Source organism: Carya illinoinensis, chromosome 4 (genome assembly GCF_018687715.1).
Source record: "Carya illinoinensis cultivar Pawnee chromosome 4, C.illinoinensisPawnee_v1, whole genome shotgun sequence".
Taxonomy (NCBI): Eukaryota; Viridiplantae; Streptophyta; class Magnoliopsida; order Fagales; family Juglandaceae; genus Carya; species Carya illinoinensis.
Window position 1 is genome coordinate 22,958,013 of NC_056755.1, and position 18,970 is coordinate 22,976,982.

The window sequence follows — 18,970 nt, forward strand, 5'->3', positions numbered from 1 at the left end:
AACTAGTTTTGATAAATCTCTTGATCCATGGCTTCAAAAGATGAGATCTTCAAACTAAAACATCACATGGTTTAAAAATGTGTCCTAAAAAAGATCCAACCATCAAACTTAAAATCACTTTGCTGAAACTCAATAAAACATCGATCTAATTAGAAAACATCAAATTTTAGGCCTAACCGAAATCATTTTGCATAGAAAACTCATATCTTTAAAAATAATACTAAATATCTTCAAAATAACATCCTAACATAAAAATAAGATACTTAGAATCATCATATAAAAATATCAAAACTTTTAGAGTAAGATCAAACTACAAAATATTCAAATTTTCTCCAAACAAAAACTGTTTTTCCACTTCTATTTTTCAAGTTTCTAGATCTAAGAAAATCTATCATAAAAATTTTTATTCATGCAACAAAATCTCAATGGAAACTCATAAACATATGCTAACAACATTCCATTATATTTTCAGACCAAGATATGTCCATTAGCTTGGTAAAAAATTCCAAAACATAATATACTCTCTAGTTTCAAGCCTAGAATGACCTTTTCATAGTTAAAAATATTTTGGACCAATCAAATGATCATGGAATGATACAAATAATATATCTACAGAAATTATACGCAAAGAGAAACAACTTTTATGAAGGATTAATCATGTGAAAATACTTAAAAAGGCTCTCGAAAATCTCCACGATAAAAGAACTTGAAATTTGTCCGAGAGAACTCTTTTCGATTTCTCACTAAGAACGGGGTGAAGAAGTGATTAAAGGGGAAGAAGTGTGTCTTGCACAACTTTATACTTCTAGAGGGGGAAGATATGGGCTTGAATAACCCTTGATTGGAGGTAGCTATATGACATAAAGTGGAGAATAGTGAGGAGAAATGACTGCTTGCAGAAGCTGTGAGGTATAGAGGTTGATGAGGTGGGTTTCTCCATCACGTCAAGGCACTATTGGGTGCAACCAAGGGTAGCGGATGATCTGTCATGTGGGGAAGGAAACTTCTTCAAGAACCTTTGCCAAGGTGGCCAAATTCGTGGGCCTTGGTGGCTTCACTTTGGGATTTAAAGGGGGTTTGGTTAGAGTTTGGGATGCTATCAAGTTCAAATCTAATTTTTCTTAACCCAATCAAATTTCCAAGGTTTAAAAAGTTGAATAATGATGTCATAACAAGAATTTGAGAAATTAATAGCATGTGTAAGTAATTTAATCAAGTGATTAAACATAATGCTAGAAATTTGATCAAAAAAGGTTTGGGGAAACCGTTTAGGGTTTCGGTTTCAATCAAGCTTTGGGGGTTTCAATTGGATTCCAACTATTTAGGGTTTTACTAGGGTTGATCAACCCTAGTGAAACCCTAAATGATTGGAATCCCTCTTTGGCGTGAACCATAACTTATTCTGACACTTCTAATTACCTCAAACAATTAAAATCACATTTCTGGCACCATAGTGAGTGATAACACTGGCTATGTTGACAGACTAAAACATTTGTAATTAGTCGATTCGGAGTTTTCACGAGCTTCTTAAAGTCAATAGAAATTCTACCATTAAATTTCTAGCGGGTTATTACATCTCCAATTATGTGCCAATGACTTTGGTAGAAACAAGCCCCAAAACCATCTGGTTCAGGTGATTTCAATGGGGACCTTCAATTTATTACTTCTTCAACTTCAACCCTGGTTAAGGTCTTAGTTAGATTTTCATTTATCTCACTTGAAACACAAGGCTCCAAGTTCTTTAAACATTCATTAATGCCATCAATACTTGACTTCCTTTATCCTCTTGTAGATTTTTTAACACTTCTGTCTTTTCTCTTAGTACTTTCCCTTTATCAAAATCAACCTATTTGCTCCACCTAAATAAAGCACCCTTGTTGTCTTCCAGCTTATTCATCATCCTCTATGGTAATTCACCCGCTATCGATCCCTTCTACCATACACTTTTAATCCCTTCTTCACATTCTTCCTCTAGTGACCAGTTTGCTTCATATCTAAATAACCTCCTTGTCCTCCATTCTTTTTATGATCTCTAGTTCATACAAAGTAAAATGGGTATGTGATCTGAGCTTCTTGCAACCAGCACTTCCACCAAACCTTTAGTAAAAATTCTCTTCTATTTCAAGTTGGCCCCTACCCTATCTAGTCTTTCTTTAATAAATGACTCAGCCTCATGCTTGTTGCTCCAAGTGAACTTGTTACATCTCCATTTGAAATCAAGCAGTCCCCCCCCCCCCCCCCCAATCTCTAGCACTTCTTTGAAATGAGCAATCTGCCTTTCTTGTCTCTGCTTTCCACCCCTCTTTTCATCATATGTCAAGATCTTATTGAAATCACCTACCACACACCAACCATATTCTTCTTGGGGTTTTAATGAACTCAACAACTTCTATGTCTCTTCCCTTAGACTAGTATCAGGCTCCTCATAAAAGCCTGTCAATAGCCATTTTTCATTCCCCTCGTGATTTTTAATCCAAGCATTGATATTCCACTATGAGTAATTCAGCACCTCTACTTCCATCGACTGGTTCCACAGCAGCATTAAACCACCCCTCCTTCCCTTTAGTTCAACCATAAAACAACCTTCACAATTAAGCCTTCTTTTTAACCTTTCACATTTTTCACTTCTCATTTTAGTCTTTATAAAAAACACAACACTATGCCTCGTTTCCTTTACCAAATGGTAAAGATCTTGAACTGTCTGATGGTTACCAAACCCTTGGCAGTTCCAACTTAGTATTTTCATAATGGTTGGCGGGGCTGTCTGACAGCCTCCACCATTTCATTTGTTTTTTCCCCCACCACTTCATAGCAATTCCTTTTTATTTTTTTACTATCCTTTTTAGGGATGTAACCGGTCAGGTCCGGTTTATTTTTGGACAAAATGTAGGATCAATCTGATAGGCACTGGTTTTACATTTTTCAAAACTAATTACGCATCGGTTACTCTTCTAAACTAGTACTCCGGTTTTACCAGTTTCCAGTCTGGTTCGGTTCAGTTTTCCAGTTTTAATAAAATACAAATTTTTCATTAAAAATTTGTTTTAAAAAATAAAAATCTATTTTATTAGAGTACAAGGCCTTTTCTTTGGAGTCAATATATATATATATAGCAACCCTTGATGCAAGGTATTAGAATATTTCCAAAACTGATACCAAGATTATTAAGACAATTACCATGCGCCTAGAATCTAGCTAGAATAATAACCAAAACTAGCTTAACTCATAAAGGGACTACATTTTTATGGGCAGAACCATTCCCATGAGACTACATTCTTTTCTTGGCAACCAATCAACCAATGAGGAGTTCTTTTCTAGCTAGAGCAATAACCAAAACCAGCTAGAAAATGTTAAATAGTTCGTTTGTTTGGACTTTGGTTACCAAAACAGAATGGGAAAAGCGATAAAAACATCAAAAAGTTTTATAAATTCTTTTCTCTCCTGTTATTTTCTTGGCAACCAATCAACCAATGAGGAGTTCTTTATTAGAGTTCTTGCACCCTCAAAATGGCATGTCGTACATGAAAAATCAAACATATTTAGTCCAGACTCTCAATCTGACCGCTTTGCATTCATATGAATTTTTGTTATATGTGTATGGAATGCAAAGTTATAATAAAAGTGATACCCTTAATTAATATTAATTTTCAATCACGTCAGAAAAAAGAAAAAGGTCATCCAATTGATTTAAAGCAATCATGTGGTGTTTAAAACAATTTAAAGAGACCTAAGCATTCTAACCATATTTTGGGAAAAACTAACGTTGAAACAGTACCGTTTGGATCGAAATTGGACCCAAATGGCGTGTTTTTAACACACAATTTATTTTTTTAAAAACTGAGTTCCATGAAACGACCCCGTTTCATGTAGTGCTTCCCCCCCCCCCCCCCCAGTGGACTTAAATGGCGCCATTTAGGTTCAATTTTATAATAAACAGCGCCATTTATTGTTTGGCACATAAAATGTATTTTTAACTTGTGATTCTTTTATCTTTTTAGCACAGAAATTAATTATTTAAATTAGTAAAATTAAAATGAAGTAAACTATTTAATGTGGATTGTTTAATTAACTCATTAAAAAAATAATTAATTATAATTATAATATGATATTAATTGCTAATTTGTTACTAACTTAGAGTATGTCAATGTATTATGATAATTGACAATTGTCAGTAACTCAATATACTAAACTTTTGAATTTTTACATTTTGTATATGCTTAATAAATAATTGTATATATTATAATACTAAATAATTATAGACTATACCAATACTAATAGTAATAGTAATACTATATACTATACTAATAGTTATATTAATACTATATACAGTTATAGTGTTACTACTACATATAGTGTATATATATAATAATTTATAATGATATAGTGATACTAATACTAAAATTATATTAATTTATTGATTAACTTAATAAGATATATTAATATATAAAATTAGTATTTTTATTACTATATTATATAATAATATTATGATATTATTATAATATTAAATAATATAAAGTACAAAAGTATAAAAGTACTAATTATACTTTACTAATTAAAAGATATATTATATATTATACAATAATAAATTGATACTAAATTATTAGTAATACTATATAATAATATATGGTCATAGTGACATAGTCATAGTGATATAGTCATAGTGATATTAATACTATATATATGGTTATAATGATTTAGACTTTTAGTTATAGTGAATCAGTGATTAGTATAACTATATAATAGTATTAGACTATTAGTATTAGTATAATTATATATTAGTATTAGTTATAGTGATTTAGTATAATTATATTAATATTAGTATAAATATTAGTTAAAGTTGTAGTGATTATTGATTAGTATAACTACATATTAGTATTTGTTGTAGTGATTTTAATTTAGTATAAATATATAATATTATTAGTATTATTATATCACTCATTCACTATAGTATCCTATAGACTTATAATGATATAGTATTAGTATAACTACTAATACTATAATGATTTATATAGTTATTTATATATAGACTTAAAGTGAATTACTAATACTAATATACATTAGTATGTATTTATCAAATATTCAAAAGGAATATGTTGATAATTTTAATTTATTAGGCTATAAAATGTTATTAATATATATATTTTTTATATTTAAAGCATATGATCAATTAAATTTTCATGTTTAAGATTAAACTTTTGTTTTATAAATTATAATAAAATTATTTTATAAATAATTATAATATATATTATATTATATATAATATAAACATATTATATATAATATTTTTTAAAAAAATAAAATATATATTAAATACAACCAGTCCGGCTTGGGCCAAAAATGTCTGGAATCAAAATCGGACCGATTCTGACTAGTTTTTCAATTCTAGAAACTAGTTTCGGACTGGATCGGTCCAAAACTGGTCCATCAGGTCCAATTTGAGCCTGTCTGGACTGGTTTTCTAGGTTTTTTTTTTTACACCCATTCCCTTTCCTCCTCATTTCTATCAACAATAGATCTCAACACTCTTTTTAAAGAAGATAACACAATTTGTGAGTAAGCCTTCTTACCTTGCTCTCTAGCTCTTCTCTTTCATACTCATTTTATTTTTCTTTTGTTACTTGTATCATTCATACAGTCAATGTTTTGAATACCGTACCGAACGCTGTACTGGTCAAGGTACTGGAACCAAATATTTCGGTACCATTATTGTTTCGGGATAGTCGATATATGAATAAATTATATATATAAATATATATTAATTATATTCAAAAATAATAATCTATATATAAATAAATTATACATAAATACATATATATATATAAATTATAAATAGACTGGTCTAAATTGGGAGTCAAAAAATGAGCTTGTAGTTTGAAGAAAAAAAAAAAAAAAGTGAAGGCAGAAATACCGGCCAGTACGTAGGCCGATACAGGCCGAAATATCTGCCGGTACGGCTGGTATTTAGACCGATACGAAACATGTACAACTTCAATACTAAACCAGTGGCCGGTACGATACGAAATTAAAAACACTGCATACAGTTATTGTCACCCACTTCCTTCACCCTTTCCATAGAGTTCTTAGCCAATACCTCCCCTCTTTTTTATACTGTCTCATCTTCTTATTATCCTGCCCATCTTTTGCTGTTATACTCCTATCCTCCCGACTCTTTGACATTTCACTTCTTTCCCCTCTTACCACCCCCTACCTGACTCAGACTCCTAAAGAGGAGCGTTTCTTGCATCTTCTCTCCACCGCCCCTCCCTCACTTCCTCCATCATGTCATTAACTACTTTTTCTCATTCGTCTCTTCCCTTCACCTCTATATGTTTTTTAAAACCTCATTCTGAGTTCCTAAATACCTCTTTCTTTTTTACTCTTACCCTGCTCTCAATAGGCTCTAAATTGAGCCTCACCCTCCTCTTTCCCCTTACACCCTAAATCATTATGCACAATGCATCCACATCTAAAATAGAAGTGTGACAATTTCTCATACTTGATGGGAATCAAATGAGAATTTTCTTTGATTGTTATAGTCCTTTCTCTCGCCAGAGGTTTTAGTAAGTCTATTTCTGTTAGAATCCTTAAAAACAAACCCCATCCACTCCCATCAACCTCCTACACATCCACCTCCATTGCTTTGCCAATATTGCCTCTTAAAATCTGCCCCCGTTCCCTGTTCATACACGCTAGTAGTAAATCATGCATTTGAACCTAGAGTCTTTCACTTCTAAAGTTCATTTTATGTGGTGGTGTGAATCCATCAAACTGCAATGTCACTTGTCGAATATCCAAGGCCTTCCCTCCAGAATACATTGCTTACCATCTTGTTTGCAAACACCATGTCAAAAATATATGATCCCACCTCCTGGAACTGAGCTCTCTTACTTATCCTCCACACTTTAGCCATCGTGGATTCAATCACAACTTTACTTATATTCCTCTGCATCCATACCTTCCCAACCAAGCTTAAATCTCATTTGTAATTCAGGTCATCTAAAACATCATTTCCAAGCTCTATATTCAGAACTTCCTCTTCCGTTAGTTTCAATTGCTCCCATCTTTCTTCTATATCATTCATCCTTAGTTACCAAATTTTAGTCGCCACCACCAAATCCAATCACTTCTAGATGATGGGTGGAGCCGTTAAAGTTTGCCCCTCTACCCTTAACCACCTCCAATTCTATTGGAATATAAGTGGATCCCACTCTACCTCATCTTTCTTTTAGAGAGAAAAGAGAGAGAGAGAGAGAAGACTCCTAGATCTCCACCTTAAATTGGCTAAAGAACAAAAGGCTTCAATCTAATTTATTGGACATATTATTTGTTTATTTTATTTGTTGCTTTTTTTATGCATTATAGTTTCTGTAATGAATTTTTTGTTAGAGTCCGCCTCAACTTTTGTATTCTTGTATTTATTCTTAATTCAAGTTTGATTAAAAAAGTGGTCTGTTGTAAGAGTAAAGCTAGAGTGTCACTTGTAGCTTATCGTTTTTTTTAATTCCTTTTTTTTATCATTTTTAAATATTTTTAAAAATATTAAAAACACATCAATATATTAAAAATTATTTTCTTAATCATTAAATAAAAAAAATTTAATGAGTAGTCAAATAGAAGGTAAAGATTAGACGCATGGTAGCTTTTTTTTTTCTGTTTTAATGTGAAGTGGCTTGTTCATGGTCTTGTTAATGACCTTTAACCTAAATCGGATTCACTTGCCGAAAAAGGTGACCTAGTTGCGGGAACAATGAAAATGATTTTCATTCTACTTGTTTATTTCATTTGAGAAAGAAATAAATATATAGTGGATAGAGAATCCACACTACCCATAGAATTGCAACCTTGATCCGGTCCGCACATTGTACGGACTCATCGCTTTCCGTTGCAAAAGGAAAATATTCTTACAAACCTTTAAATTAAATTTAAAAGATCTCATATACACATTTTATATATTTTATTTTATTTTTATTTATTCTTATTAAATCAATTAAATTATTTTAATTAATATCTATATATTACATATTAATTAAAAAAATAAAAATAATATAAATGATAAGCAAAATTATTTAATTTAAAAATATATTATTTTAAATAAAAGGCTAGCTTTCCCACTTCATTATGTCGCCGTACCCGTCTGTTTTCAGACAGGGACAAGACAGCATTGCCAAACGGAGCAGTCTAATTGGAGCGTGCCTTAACTTGCCACTCAAGATCGCGTGGGTATTCTCTTCTGCCCGTTCTAAATTGAAAAACGCCTGGCCCCACTTCTTTGAGACAAACAGAGACGTCGACAGAGACAGAGAGGAGAAGAGGAATAAGGGAGAAGTTTTGAGTGTAGTTTGTACGAGTTTCGTTGCCATGGCCGCCAGTCCTAACAAGCATCAACCACCACAACTTCAAACACAGACAGAAGATTCTTGAGCTTCTGAAATGGACGCCTCCGATAAGGTTGGTTGCTCAAACTGAACTCTCCTCTCTTTGGCCCTCGCTCATTGTACCACACCCTATGACTCTTGTGTTTCTTCATTTATCTACTACGATCCAGCTCTGGGCCTTTGTTCTTCTTTGAATTCTGGCCGATCTGGGACTTTCTGTGCTTCCTTTCTCTTATATTTTTTTCCGAGGTTTCTGGGAGTTTTTACTGGCCGGATTTCCCCACGGTCTCTGATCGCAATGTTATTCATCTTTTTTTCTTTAACTCCTTACCTTTTTCTTATTTTGTGAGATTATGTGCCTTTTTTTGTTTTATTTTTTGATGGTCGAGATCTTGATCTTTGATCTTTCCTTTCTTGGGCCATGTTCTCTAGACTTCAGTTTCATTAAGCGATGAAATCTTTCTAAAATAATGAAAAGAAACGATAACTTAAGTACTGTTTAAATTGCTTATTTTTTATATCAGGCTTATCTGGGGTACGGGGATTTTTTTTTTCCCCTTTTCCGTGGACTTTTCCTCTTATCCTTAATTTTCTAAGTAACCAAACAGATCAATACTAGTTCCCTCCTTTTTTGTGGTCTGGCATTTTCGTTCTATTTGAACTTATGAACTCTTTCATGTAATTTCGTCACTCTATAGCTTGATTAAATGTTTGATTATCGATTCTTTCCCAGGAAATTTGATGTTGGTGCTAGCACTCCTGTTTTGGACGTTAAGTTTCATATTTTTTCCCTTAACCCTGCCATGACCATTGGGAACTTTTACTTTTATACTTGTTAGATTGCTCTCAAAAGGTACCAGTTTGCTTCATGAAGTGAAAGTCCTTTGATTCTCTCCTTGTTAATCTCTTTGATTGGGTTTCAAGCCACTTATAGCATGTGATGCTTTCTTGTGAGCTCGAGCCGCCTTAAAATTGCCTTTCCTATACACATATTCTTTTGAGCTCATTTCGCATTGACTTTCTTCAACGTCACGTTCTCACGGTGCCATCTCATTCCTAGTTTTTCATCTATATGCATTTGCTATTACTTTCGTTGGATCATAAATGCGTTTCAGTAGGGCTGAAAGTCGAACGGTCCGGACCGGAAAAACCGACTGGACCGGTCATTTTTGGACCGGACTGGACCGGACCGGACCGAATGAGTCCGGTCCGGTCCCGGTCCAATTTTTAAGGGACCGAAGGTATTCGGTCCGGGGGTTTTTCACCCCGGACCGGACCGAATAGATTAAAAAAAAAAATATTATTTATATAATAGTTGAATTACTAATAGTCTAATACTAATACAATTATATAGTTATACTAATTATAAATTCATAATAACTAAATCATTGTAAGTCTATAACTATATTATATATATATTTAGTATCAATGTATTACTATATTCTTTAATATATAACTATTAACTATAATATATAGTACTAGTATAACCGATCAAAAAAAAATATAGTACTAGTATATATATTAATGTATTAACATATTATAAAAGTTATAGTATAAATTATAATATATCATATATTTGTAAATTTATAATAGTATTAGTATAGTTAACTTAATATGTAATATGTTAGCATTAAATCACTATAACTACATAGAATATTAGTAATAAGAGTATTACTTTTATTTAATATAATATTACATATATTATCACTATCATTACATATATTTATTAGTTATAGTATTAGTACTAATAGACTAATAGTATTAGTTATTAATATTACATATAGTTACATATATTACTATTATTACTATTATTATTACATGATATAGTTACATATATAATTATCACTATTACTAATAGTAGTAGTGTATTACTAATATATATAATAGTATAGTATATGTATATATATTAAATATGTCACAATATAATTACATAAGTATTAAACAAAATGTCATTGAAAAAAAAAAAAAAAAAAACTCATAGGGTGGACCGAACGGACCGACCGGACCGGACCGGACCGAATTCACCCCTACGTTTCAGCTCTATGGTGACTTTGGTTCTGCTTAGAACACCTCGTTTTTTTTTTTTTTTTTTTTTTTTTTTTTGGCTTAACCAACGGCTGTCATAATCATGGGATCCTATACATGGCAATTCCACAAAATATCGTTGATAATAGGGCAACATTTGCATTTTTTATTTGCGACTCACTATAATGAACTTATGTGGAAAAAAGTACTTACGCAGATATGGACCTATTTGTGAAAAAATGTGTTAGAGTTTGCAAATTGATGCTGTTATCTATGTTAAGCTGACTCGTGCTGAAATTTATTGTTCCTGTGTTTTTATGCATGTTTTATAGTTCATTAAGACGGTTTTTTGTAAATGAGCCCAAATGCCATTGGTTACAGGTGGGCAAGGCTTGTGTATAATTTTTAGCTTTTTCATACTGTGTTGCTATGTATTGTAGGAAATGTCATCCTCTGTTGTCGAGGCGAATGATGCAGTCACTGGTCACATCATTTCCACCACCATTGGAGGCAAAAATGGTGAACCCAAACAGGTTAGGAACTGCGCTTTTTTAATGTTATTGTTATTGCTGCTGTTGTTGTAACATGTCTCAGCTCCTCTAAATTTTTTAGAAAAAATGCAGTACTCTTTATTGGTTAGAGATATATGATTATCAGAAATGACTAATGCTAACGCCTTGTGAAAATTGTGCTTGGATCCCTATTGGTGCTACTATCTAGCTCTAAGCAATTGATTAGTAATTCTGAATGTTGAATTGCTGATGATAACTAAGGAGCTTATATTTTTTATCCCTCTTATTATCTTGTATATTGGGATATTTGTTGTGATGCTGCTTACAGACTATCAGCTACATGGCAGAGCGTGTTGTAGGGAGTGGATCATTTGGAATTGTTTTTCAGGTATAGAACTCTATGTGTTTTTACGGTAACAACTGATTTTTAATGGTATCCTGTATTCATTGTAGCAATTGATATCACACTATTCAGGCAAAATGCTTAGAAACTGGGGAGACAGTGGCCATAAAGAAGGTCTTGCAGGACAAGCGGTACAAAAATCGTGAGCTGCAGTTAATGCGCATGATGGATCACCCAAATGTGGTTTCTCTGAAGCATTGTTTCTTCTCTACGACAAGTAAAGATGAACTTTTTCTGAATTTAGTTATGGAATACATTCCTGAGACTCTATACCGGGTTCTAAAGCATTACAGCAGCATGAACCAGAGGATGCCCCTCATCTATGTTAAACTTTATACATATCAAGTATGAGTTTATTTTTTCTCTTTCTTTTGCATTATCATATTTATTTGTTTAGATCACTTTTTTTCGTTGAATCTTCTTTTCGCTATTTAAAATTCTGGTAATAAATGCAAAATGCATCTCAGATCTTTAGGGGGCTGGCATATATCCATACTGTTCCTGGTGTTTGCCATAGGGATGTGAAGCCTCAGAATCTTTTGGTATGTTATCCAACATTTTTTTTTTCTTAAATAAGCAGGACTGTTTCACCCAAATGTATTTTATATATATTCTGCAGGTTGATCCTCTCACCCACCGGGTTAAGCTTTGCGATTTCGGAAGTGCTAAAGTTCTCGTATGTGTCTTCACATTTTTGTTTTTTTTAAATTTCACTCAGATACTTGTTACAACAATGTTAGCTGCTACAAAGTAATTTGTTATGTTTGAGTCAGTGCTATATATTCATGAAAACTTCTTAACTTTTTCTCCATGGCCAATTGCAACTCAAGTGTGCTCATAAAAAAAATTGCAATGCAAGTGGCACAAGATTTGATCCAAAAGCACTTGAAGCCAATGAACCCCAAAATAAGAATTTTTCATTGGCTTATGACTTTCATTTTTTCCCCTGACTACAGATATAAAGAAACATTTAATGGGCTTTTATTTCTTCACTAAATAGTTCTTTGATAATTAATAGAGAAGTTTTCTCAGCCAGCATTGTCATGTCCCTATGAATGCACTCTTCTTGTTCTTTTTTGTTTTCCTTCTTTTTTTTTCCTTTGGGGTAGGGTGGGTGTTATTCCTGTCATAAATATTTTTAGGGGTTTCTCGTATTCTTATTGTTAAGCAAAAGAAAGAAATAGTCTTGTGTGGCAACATGGGAACATAAAAAAGGAAAGAAAGGGATGGGGTTTCTCTCGCTTTGGCATAGCAGACCTTGGTGGGAGGACTGCACAACAGGCTATTAGATCAGTGGTAGAGCGTGCCCCTAATGATTGCGTCGTTGTGCCTGGGCTATGAGGGCTCTTAGGCCTCGTTTGTTTTCGTAAAACTTCCATCTCATCTTATCTTAATCATTACAACTTTTTCAAATTCCTATACAAAATAAAATAAACAATTCAACTTTTTTAAATCTCAATACAACTAGTTAAAATCTCAATACAAAAATAATATATTCTAATAATATTTTATTCAACTTATCTCATATCATATCTGAAAACAAATGAGGCCTTAGCTACACGGATAGTTCAATGGGCTCATCAGCCCCTGATCCTGAGATGTTGATCATCCAAGGCAAATTAGCATGACATACTTTTGTTCGAACCGGACTTTGAAACCAAACGTCTCCCGAGTAGATGGGCAATTCAAGTCAGATCCAATGTAGATTTGACTTTCTATTCACTTATGGGGATTTGGGTAGTTCGGGTGGACCACCATTGGTCCTCTCTTCTCAAGAATCCATAGATTCTTTATCAGTATATGGACAACTATCTCTTGAGCAGTGGTTGAGGTTTGACCTCAATGGGAAAATAAAACGGAGCACCTAACAACGGATCTTCACAGACCAAGAACTATGAGATTGCCCCTTAATAATGGGGTAGCGGAGGAGGGGTCGTACCATTCAAGCCTTTTTTTTATTTTTTATTTTTAATTTTTTTAATTTTATGTTTTTCCCGGAGTTCTGAGAAATATGCAATCAATAGAATTTTCTTAATCCTCCCTTTTTGAAAGGAAGAAGTTAAAATCATTTTTGCTTTCCGCAAGGACCAAGCGATTGGATCTAGCCATGAGAAGAATGCTTTGCTCATAAATAATTCACTTCTCGGGCTTCGATCCCCCCAAGTCACTACGATCGTCCTTGATCAGTGCAATGGGATGTGTTTATTTACTATCTCTTGAATTGAAATGAGAGCAGCTTTGATTTGAAAAAGGATCTTAACATGTCTAGGGTTGGGCCATGAGGGTCCTCTTAATACCTTCTGTTTTCTAGGGGGGAGTAGGTTGAGTGGTTGATAGCTCTGGTCTTGAAAGCCGGTATTGTTTAAAATGAAGGAAAAAAAGAAAAAGAAAAAAAGAACAAATCCGATAATAACTAATAAATACTAGAAATAGCCTTTCTACATATCATGGAATTCATACTGTGGCATGTGGCTATGTAGAAGGTGAGCTCATTTGGTCTTCTTGAGAGAATTTGATACTGATTCACATATGAATTGAGTCTTAAAATGCATGTTTGCAGTTGTTCATACATACTTCTATAGTAGCATGCTGCTTTATACAAGATACATCTTGTCTAACATGATGTCTAGGTTTCCAACAGATTATTTCCCACAAATGTTTTGGTCTTTCATGGTTTTCTATTGTTATCACAGGTCAAGGGTGAAGCAAATATATCGTACATATGCTCTCGTTATTATCGGGCTCCTGAACTGATATTTGGCGCAACAGAATATACAACATCAATAGATATTTGGTCAGCTGGTTGTGTCCTTGCTGAGCTTCTTGTTGGTCAGGTTAGTCATTTCCGTTGAAAATTATGTGGTGAAGTGAAAAACTTTTTTCTCAAACTTCTAGCTGTATTTAATCTTCTGCTATATATGATTGTTTCTCATAATTTCAAATGTTATGTTAGCCTTTGTTTCCTGGAGAAAATGCAGTCGACCAACTTGTTGAAATTATCAAGGTGAAGCCTTGCTGTCTATCAATGTTACTATGGGATATTCAACTCTGGTAATTTTGTGATGATACATTAAGTGCTTGCAGGTTCTTGGTACTCCAACTCGAGAAGAAATTCGTTGCATGAATCCAGATTATTCAGATTTTAGGTTCCCTCAAATTAAAGCGCATCCTTGGCACAAGGTATACTTTTGTCCATCTTTAACTACATGACAATTTCTCAATCAATTGTTTACCAGATATGATTGGGTAAGCAAATAAGTGGTGTTCCCCAAATCTTGAGACTTGATTACATTCTAGATGCACCAGCAGACAATCATCATATTTTAGGGAAGGCGCATGAGCTCTATAAACTCCTGACTTTATTTTCTTAAAACATCTTGTTTCTAATGGACCAATCAGAGGTTCTGTTCACATTCTTGCAAATTCATCAATTGCTGTTGAATATGGGGTTTACTATACTTGGATTTGATCCATTTATGTAATGCTGACTTTGGGGTCTGTTCAGGTTTTCCACAAACGAATGCCTCCTGAAGCAATTGACCTTGCTTCACGGCTTCTTCAATATTCACCAAGCCTTCGGTGCACCGCGGTGAGTTAGACATCCTTCAATGAAAATTAATTTTAGTATCGAGATAAAGCCCAATGACATAGGAACTAATCTAATTTCATTTGCTTTTGGAAAAACAATTTTAATTAAGCCACGTTGGTTTGTTGTCTTCTGTTGTGTGAGCTGCAACTTCTACAGCTTGCCAATACAATTCAGAGTTCCATTCTGTCCATTCCTTACAAAATTCTTTGGTAATATAACTTATAGTCATCCTATGTGTATCTGACCTATCATTTTCCCTCTTGTTGGTTTTTGATATTGCAGTTAGAAGCATGTGCGCACCCTTTCTTTGATGAGCTGCGTGAGCCCAATGCCCGTCTTCCAAATGGCCGCCCATTTCCCCCTCTTTTCAACTTTAAGCAGGAAGTATGTAGCCTCTTCCATTTGAAGAAAAACAATCTTGAATTACTCTAGCTTCATATGCGTGTCATGTCCCTTGTTTATTGTGCATTTTGGTGACTGTGGCTCATAAGTTGAGGGGTACACCATCAGGGTTCGTATGCTTAGATTCTTAGCAGTTAACCTATCCTTAGGATAGAATCAAAAGTTATCTATGCATGAATCAGCAATCAGGATTCTTGTCTTTTTGATGCATCAGTATCAGATACTAATGCAGTCACTGCTGGCAGCTTGGCAGTCATATGCTGCTTGGATTTTGGTTTGTTCCTGTTATTGTACTCTTGGAGATTCTGTCTTCTCCTTCCTACTATATAATCCTAAATTATTTTCTTGGTTTATTGTTACATATTTGGTATTCTAGATTAACAGAATATCAGGAATAATTTTCATATTTCGCATTAGCACTGGCAGACATTGTCGTTTGTTCAGTATTGTCATTCCTAGTTGCGGAACAGCTCTATTCTTCTGAGGCTGTAGGTCTGTTACTCCTGCTGTGGGAATAAGCTTTAATGTACCTAACAAAGTACCTATATTTCACAAACTCATTGATGGATCCCATGCCATTAATGTAGCCTGTCTCAGAGTTTGAAGATCTTGATGGTAGAGGCAACTAATTACTTCAATTTTCTAAATTCTCATAGTTAGTTAGAGGCAGTTGATTTCTTTGAGTAGCTATGGCAAGTGCAACGGTCCTATGTCAGACTGTTGGAGGCATAAAAATCACATTTCACACATCCTCACTGATGCTTTCCTATCGCCCTTATGTATTCTAGTTTTGTTTATTTATTTATTGTGATTTCAGTATTTGATGCTTGCCACAGATCAATTAACTCAAGGTAATTCCAATTTGTCTACAGCTACGAGGAGCGTCACCGGAGCTGATCAATAGGCTCATCCCAGAGCATGTGCGGCGGCAGACTGATCTCGGCTTCCCACATCCAGCCGGTATGTAAATTTAAAGACGTGATGCATTGAGGAATCAACTGTGTAGTAGGTTGGTAGCAAAGATGGCGAACCGGGGAGGGCCTTTGTTGTGGTTTATGTATACTATGTCATTTTAGGGAAAGAAAAGAAAGTATTTTCATGCTTATATATATGTACATTGTTTTGATCCCAAAGATTTCAAAATTAGGAGAATAAAAAGTGATGGCATTCATGTCTAGCCAGGTACGGGCTGCATATGCCGAGCAGAAGCTTAAGAGGCTCATTATCAATCTGGCTTGCTTATTCTTTTTTTTTTTTTTTTTTAAATTAATCATGTTTTTCCTATTGACACTTGTGGCAGTAGGTGGCCAACTGAATTTCTTAATCAAATGTTACCGTTTATTAGTCTTCCCATTTTTCTTACATTTTTCTTTTGAAAATGGAAACAAATAATGGGAAACTACAGCCTCCAGAATTGCAATAGAGAAAGAAAAAGGGAGGTTTGCGATGATTTTTCAATTTGGTATCCTTATGCAAGAAGATAATCAGTTTCGTCGTAGAGGTCGAACTCTAGTATGGGTTTCCGACCACATTTCCTATGGGGCCATCTTTATTTCTTCCTTCTCCAAGCTTGGATTACATCTGGCATTCCTATTGGAAAAATGGAGTCATTGCAGTTGGCAGGACTTGGCTATAAAATTTCAAAATTTTTGGATTGTTAAAAGAATTTCGATGAGATGATACTTATCAAAAAAAGAATTTAGATGAGATGTGGTATTTATTGGGCCTTACAGAAAATCTTGAATAATTTTTTTTTCAAAGAGTTTCATATTGAGATTCATAGAAAGGGAATAGGTAGAGTTTTATATTTTCCCAGAGGCTTTATTTTCCCGGAGTGTAACCATATTTTAATTAAATTATTATTTTTACTCTATTTTTAATAGTCATTCAACGGTAATATCTAAAATTCTATATAAATGTCTTAACTTACTAGTTGAATATCTATATTTTCTATCAAACTATCTTATTTTGCTAACCTTTATATCTAATAATATCTACAATTTTTAAGCCAACAACCTTCTTTTGCCAACATTTCTTCTACCAACTTTATATTGCAGCTAATAGTCTCATTGAAATTTTGTAAGTAGATCAATCTCTTACTACTTCCTACTCATGAAACTTCTTGAGATTTCTAATATTTCTTCTTGCAATTCTTGAAATTACACCGTTCTAAGTTCTCTATTGATCAATATTGGAATATTGATCATATGTATATGACAATTATTTTGATAATAAATTTGATATGATTGTAGCAATTACAGTTGAACAAGAACGAAGGACTATCGAGAAAGCATCTAGTTCACATCGTCTTCTTCCACAACGTCGTACATTCATTTGACGTGATCTATTAGAAGACCATCAACGCCTTTAGAATTATTACTTTGCTCAGTTGTCAATATATTGCCTAATGTAATTTTTAAGAGGATGTTCTGAATGAGTCTTACTATATTTTTATGCATCTATTCTGATTCTGTAATAAAAGTTTATGATGATTATTTTCTCCAAAAATAGATACGAGTGGAAGGTTCGGACTGTCTTCCTTTCAAAAGATGACTACACCAATTAATATGCTTGCATATGGAGTTATGCAACAAATCTTATGGGCGAATATTTGAGGATCGAACAAAGCACTGCATGGTTGAGTATGAAATTTTTTTTTTAAGGCGATTGTGACAATTTTTTTTTTTTAATGAGTACTTGAGGTCTCCAAACAGTAGCAGATTACGAGATGCTGGACAACGACATGGGTTTTCAGAATTGGTCATGAATATACAATGTGATATTATCTTGTTGATGGTATACATTCTTCTTGGACAAAATTAGTGAAATAATTTTGCTCCACAAGGAAAAAAAAGAGAACATTTTGCTGCCACCGATGAGTTAGCAAAAAAAGATGTTGAGCTTGCATTTAGAGTATTTCAAGGTAGATTGACAATTGTGCGTGGACCTCCACTAGGTGAAAGAGCTTTGTTGAGATTTCTTAGTGGGTGACATTTTTTCATCTTCAAGTTGTGATGCTTAGAGCATAACATTATCATGTATGCTAACTATTGGAGTGCTAGTAATACTTTATCCACCACTTTGTAAGAGAGTGGTGAATAAGAGATTTTCATCAAGTCGTGTGTTCATCCTTAAAAAGATTATAATTTTAAGACATCAAACAACTTAAATACCAGGTTAACAAATTAGACAAAACTTCCATACAACTTGACAAACAACTTAAATGTACAAACAACCAATTAAATGTACAAGTAGCCATAACCGCAAAGCATTCATATACATATGTTAAAACTTCAATTAGTTGCCTAGCCGCAATCTATAAAGCTTCAAAGCTTCAAGAGGGGTTTTATCATTTTAGTTTTGTTTTGCATTATTGGTGGGTCATCTAGATGACAAACTTCAGCACCTAAGGGTATGCTTCAGTATTGAGATTGTCTCCCCTTGCTTTTGTACCTTAAATGACCATTGTGTGGAAAATATGCAGATATACAAAAAATGTATGAATAAGACTTTTCTGTGTCGAAAAAATTGGATTGACCCAAATGTAATTCAATTATCATAAAAGAAGGATACATAAATTGATCATAAAAGAACAATTTACCAAACGGGCTGGGACCCATTTTCAAATAAAAATCATTGGAAAAAAAAAAAAACCCAATGAGTT

At 33.6% G+C, this 18,970-nt stretch overlaps 1 protein-coding gene across 4 annotated transcripts; it reads left to right on the forward strand.

Annotated features, from left to right (window-relative positions):
- Positions 1 to 8,276: 8,276 nt before the first annotated feature.
- Positions 8,277 to 17,936, forward strand: LOC122307663 (shaggy-related protein kinase iota). Of its 4 annotated transcripts, none has more exons than XM_043120691.1 (13): positions 8,277 to 8,448; positions 10,841 to 10,933; positions 11,241 to 11,300; positions 11,388 to 11,660; positions 11,783 to 11,857; positions 11,935 to 11,991; positions 14,009 to 14,149; positions 14,269 to 14,319; positions 14,400 to 14,495; positions 14,821 to 14,904; positions 15,187 to 15,288; positions 16,179 to 16,266; positions 17,818 to 17,936. In XM_043120691.1, the coding sequence occupies exons 1-13, from the start codon at positions 8,431 to 8,433 to the stop codon at positions 17,919 to 17,921; spliced, it is 1,242 nt and encodes a 413-aa protein (XP_042976625.1). In that variant the 5' UTR covers positions 8,277 to 8,430; the 3' UTR covers positions 17,922 to 17,936. The 4 variants fall into 4 exon arrangements, with proteins under 4 accessions (XP_042976625.1, XP_042976626.1, XP_042976627.1 ...); XM_043120692.1 differs by lacking the exon at positions 17,818 to 17,936 and adding an exon at positions 17,559 to 17,723; XM_043120693.1 differs by lacking the exon at positions 17,818 to 17,936 and adding an exon at positions 17,568 to 17,723.
- Positions 17,937 to 18,970: the final 1,034 nt, after the last annotated feature.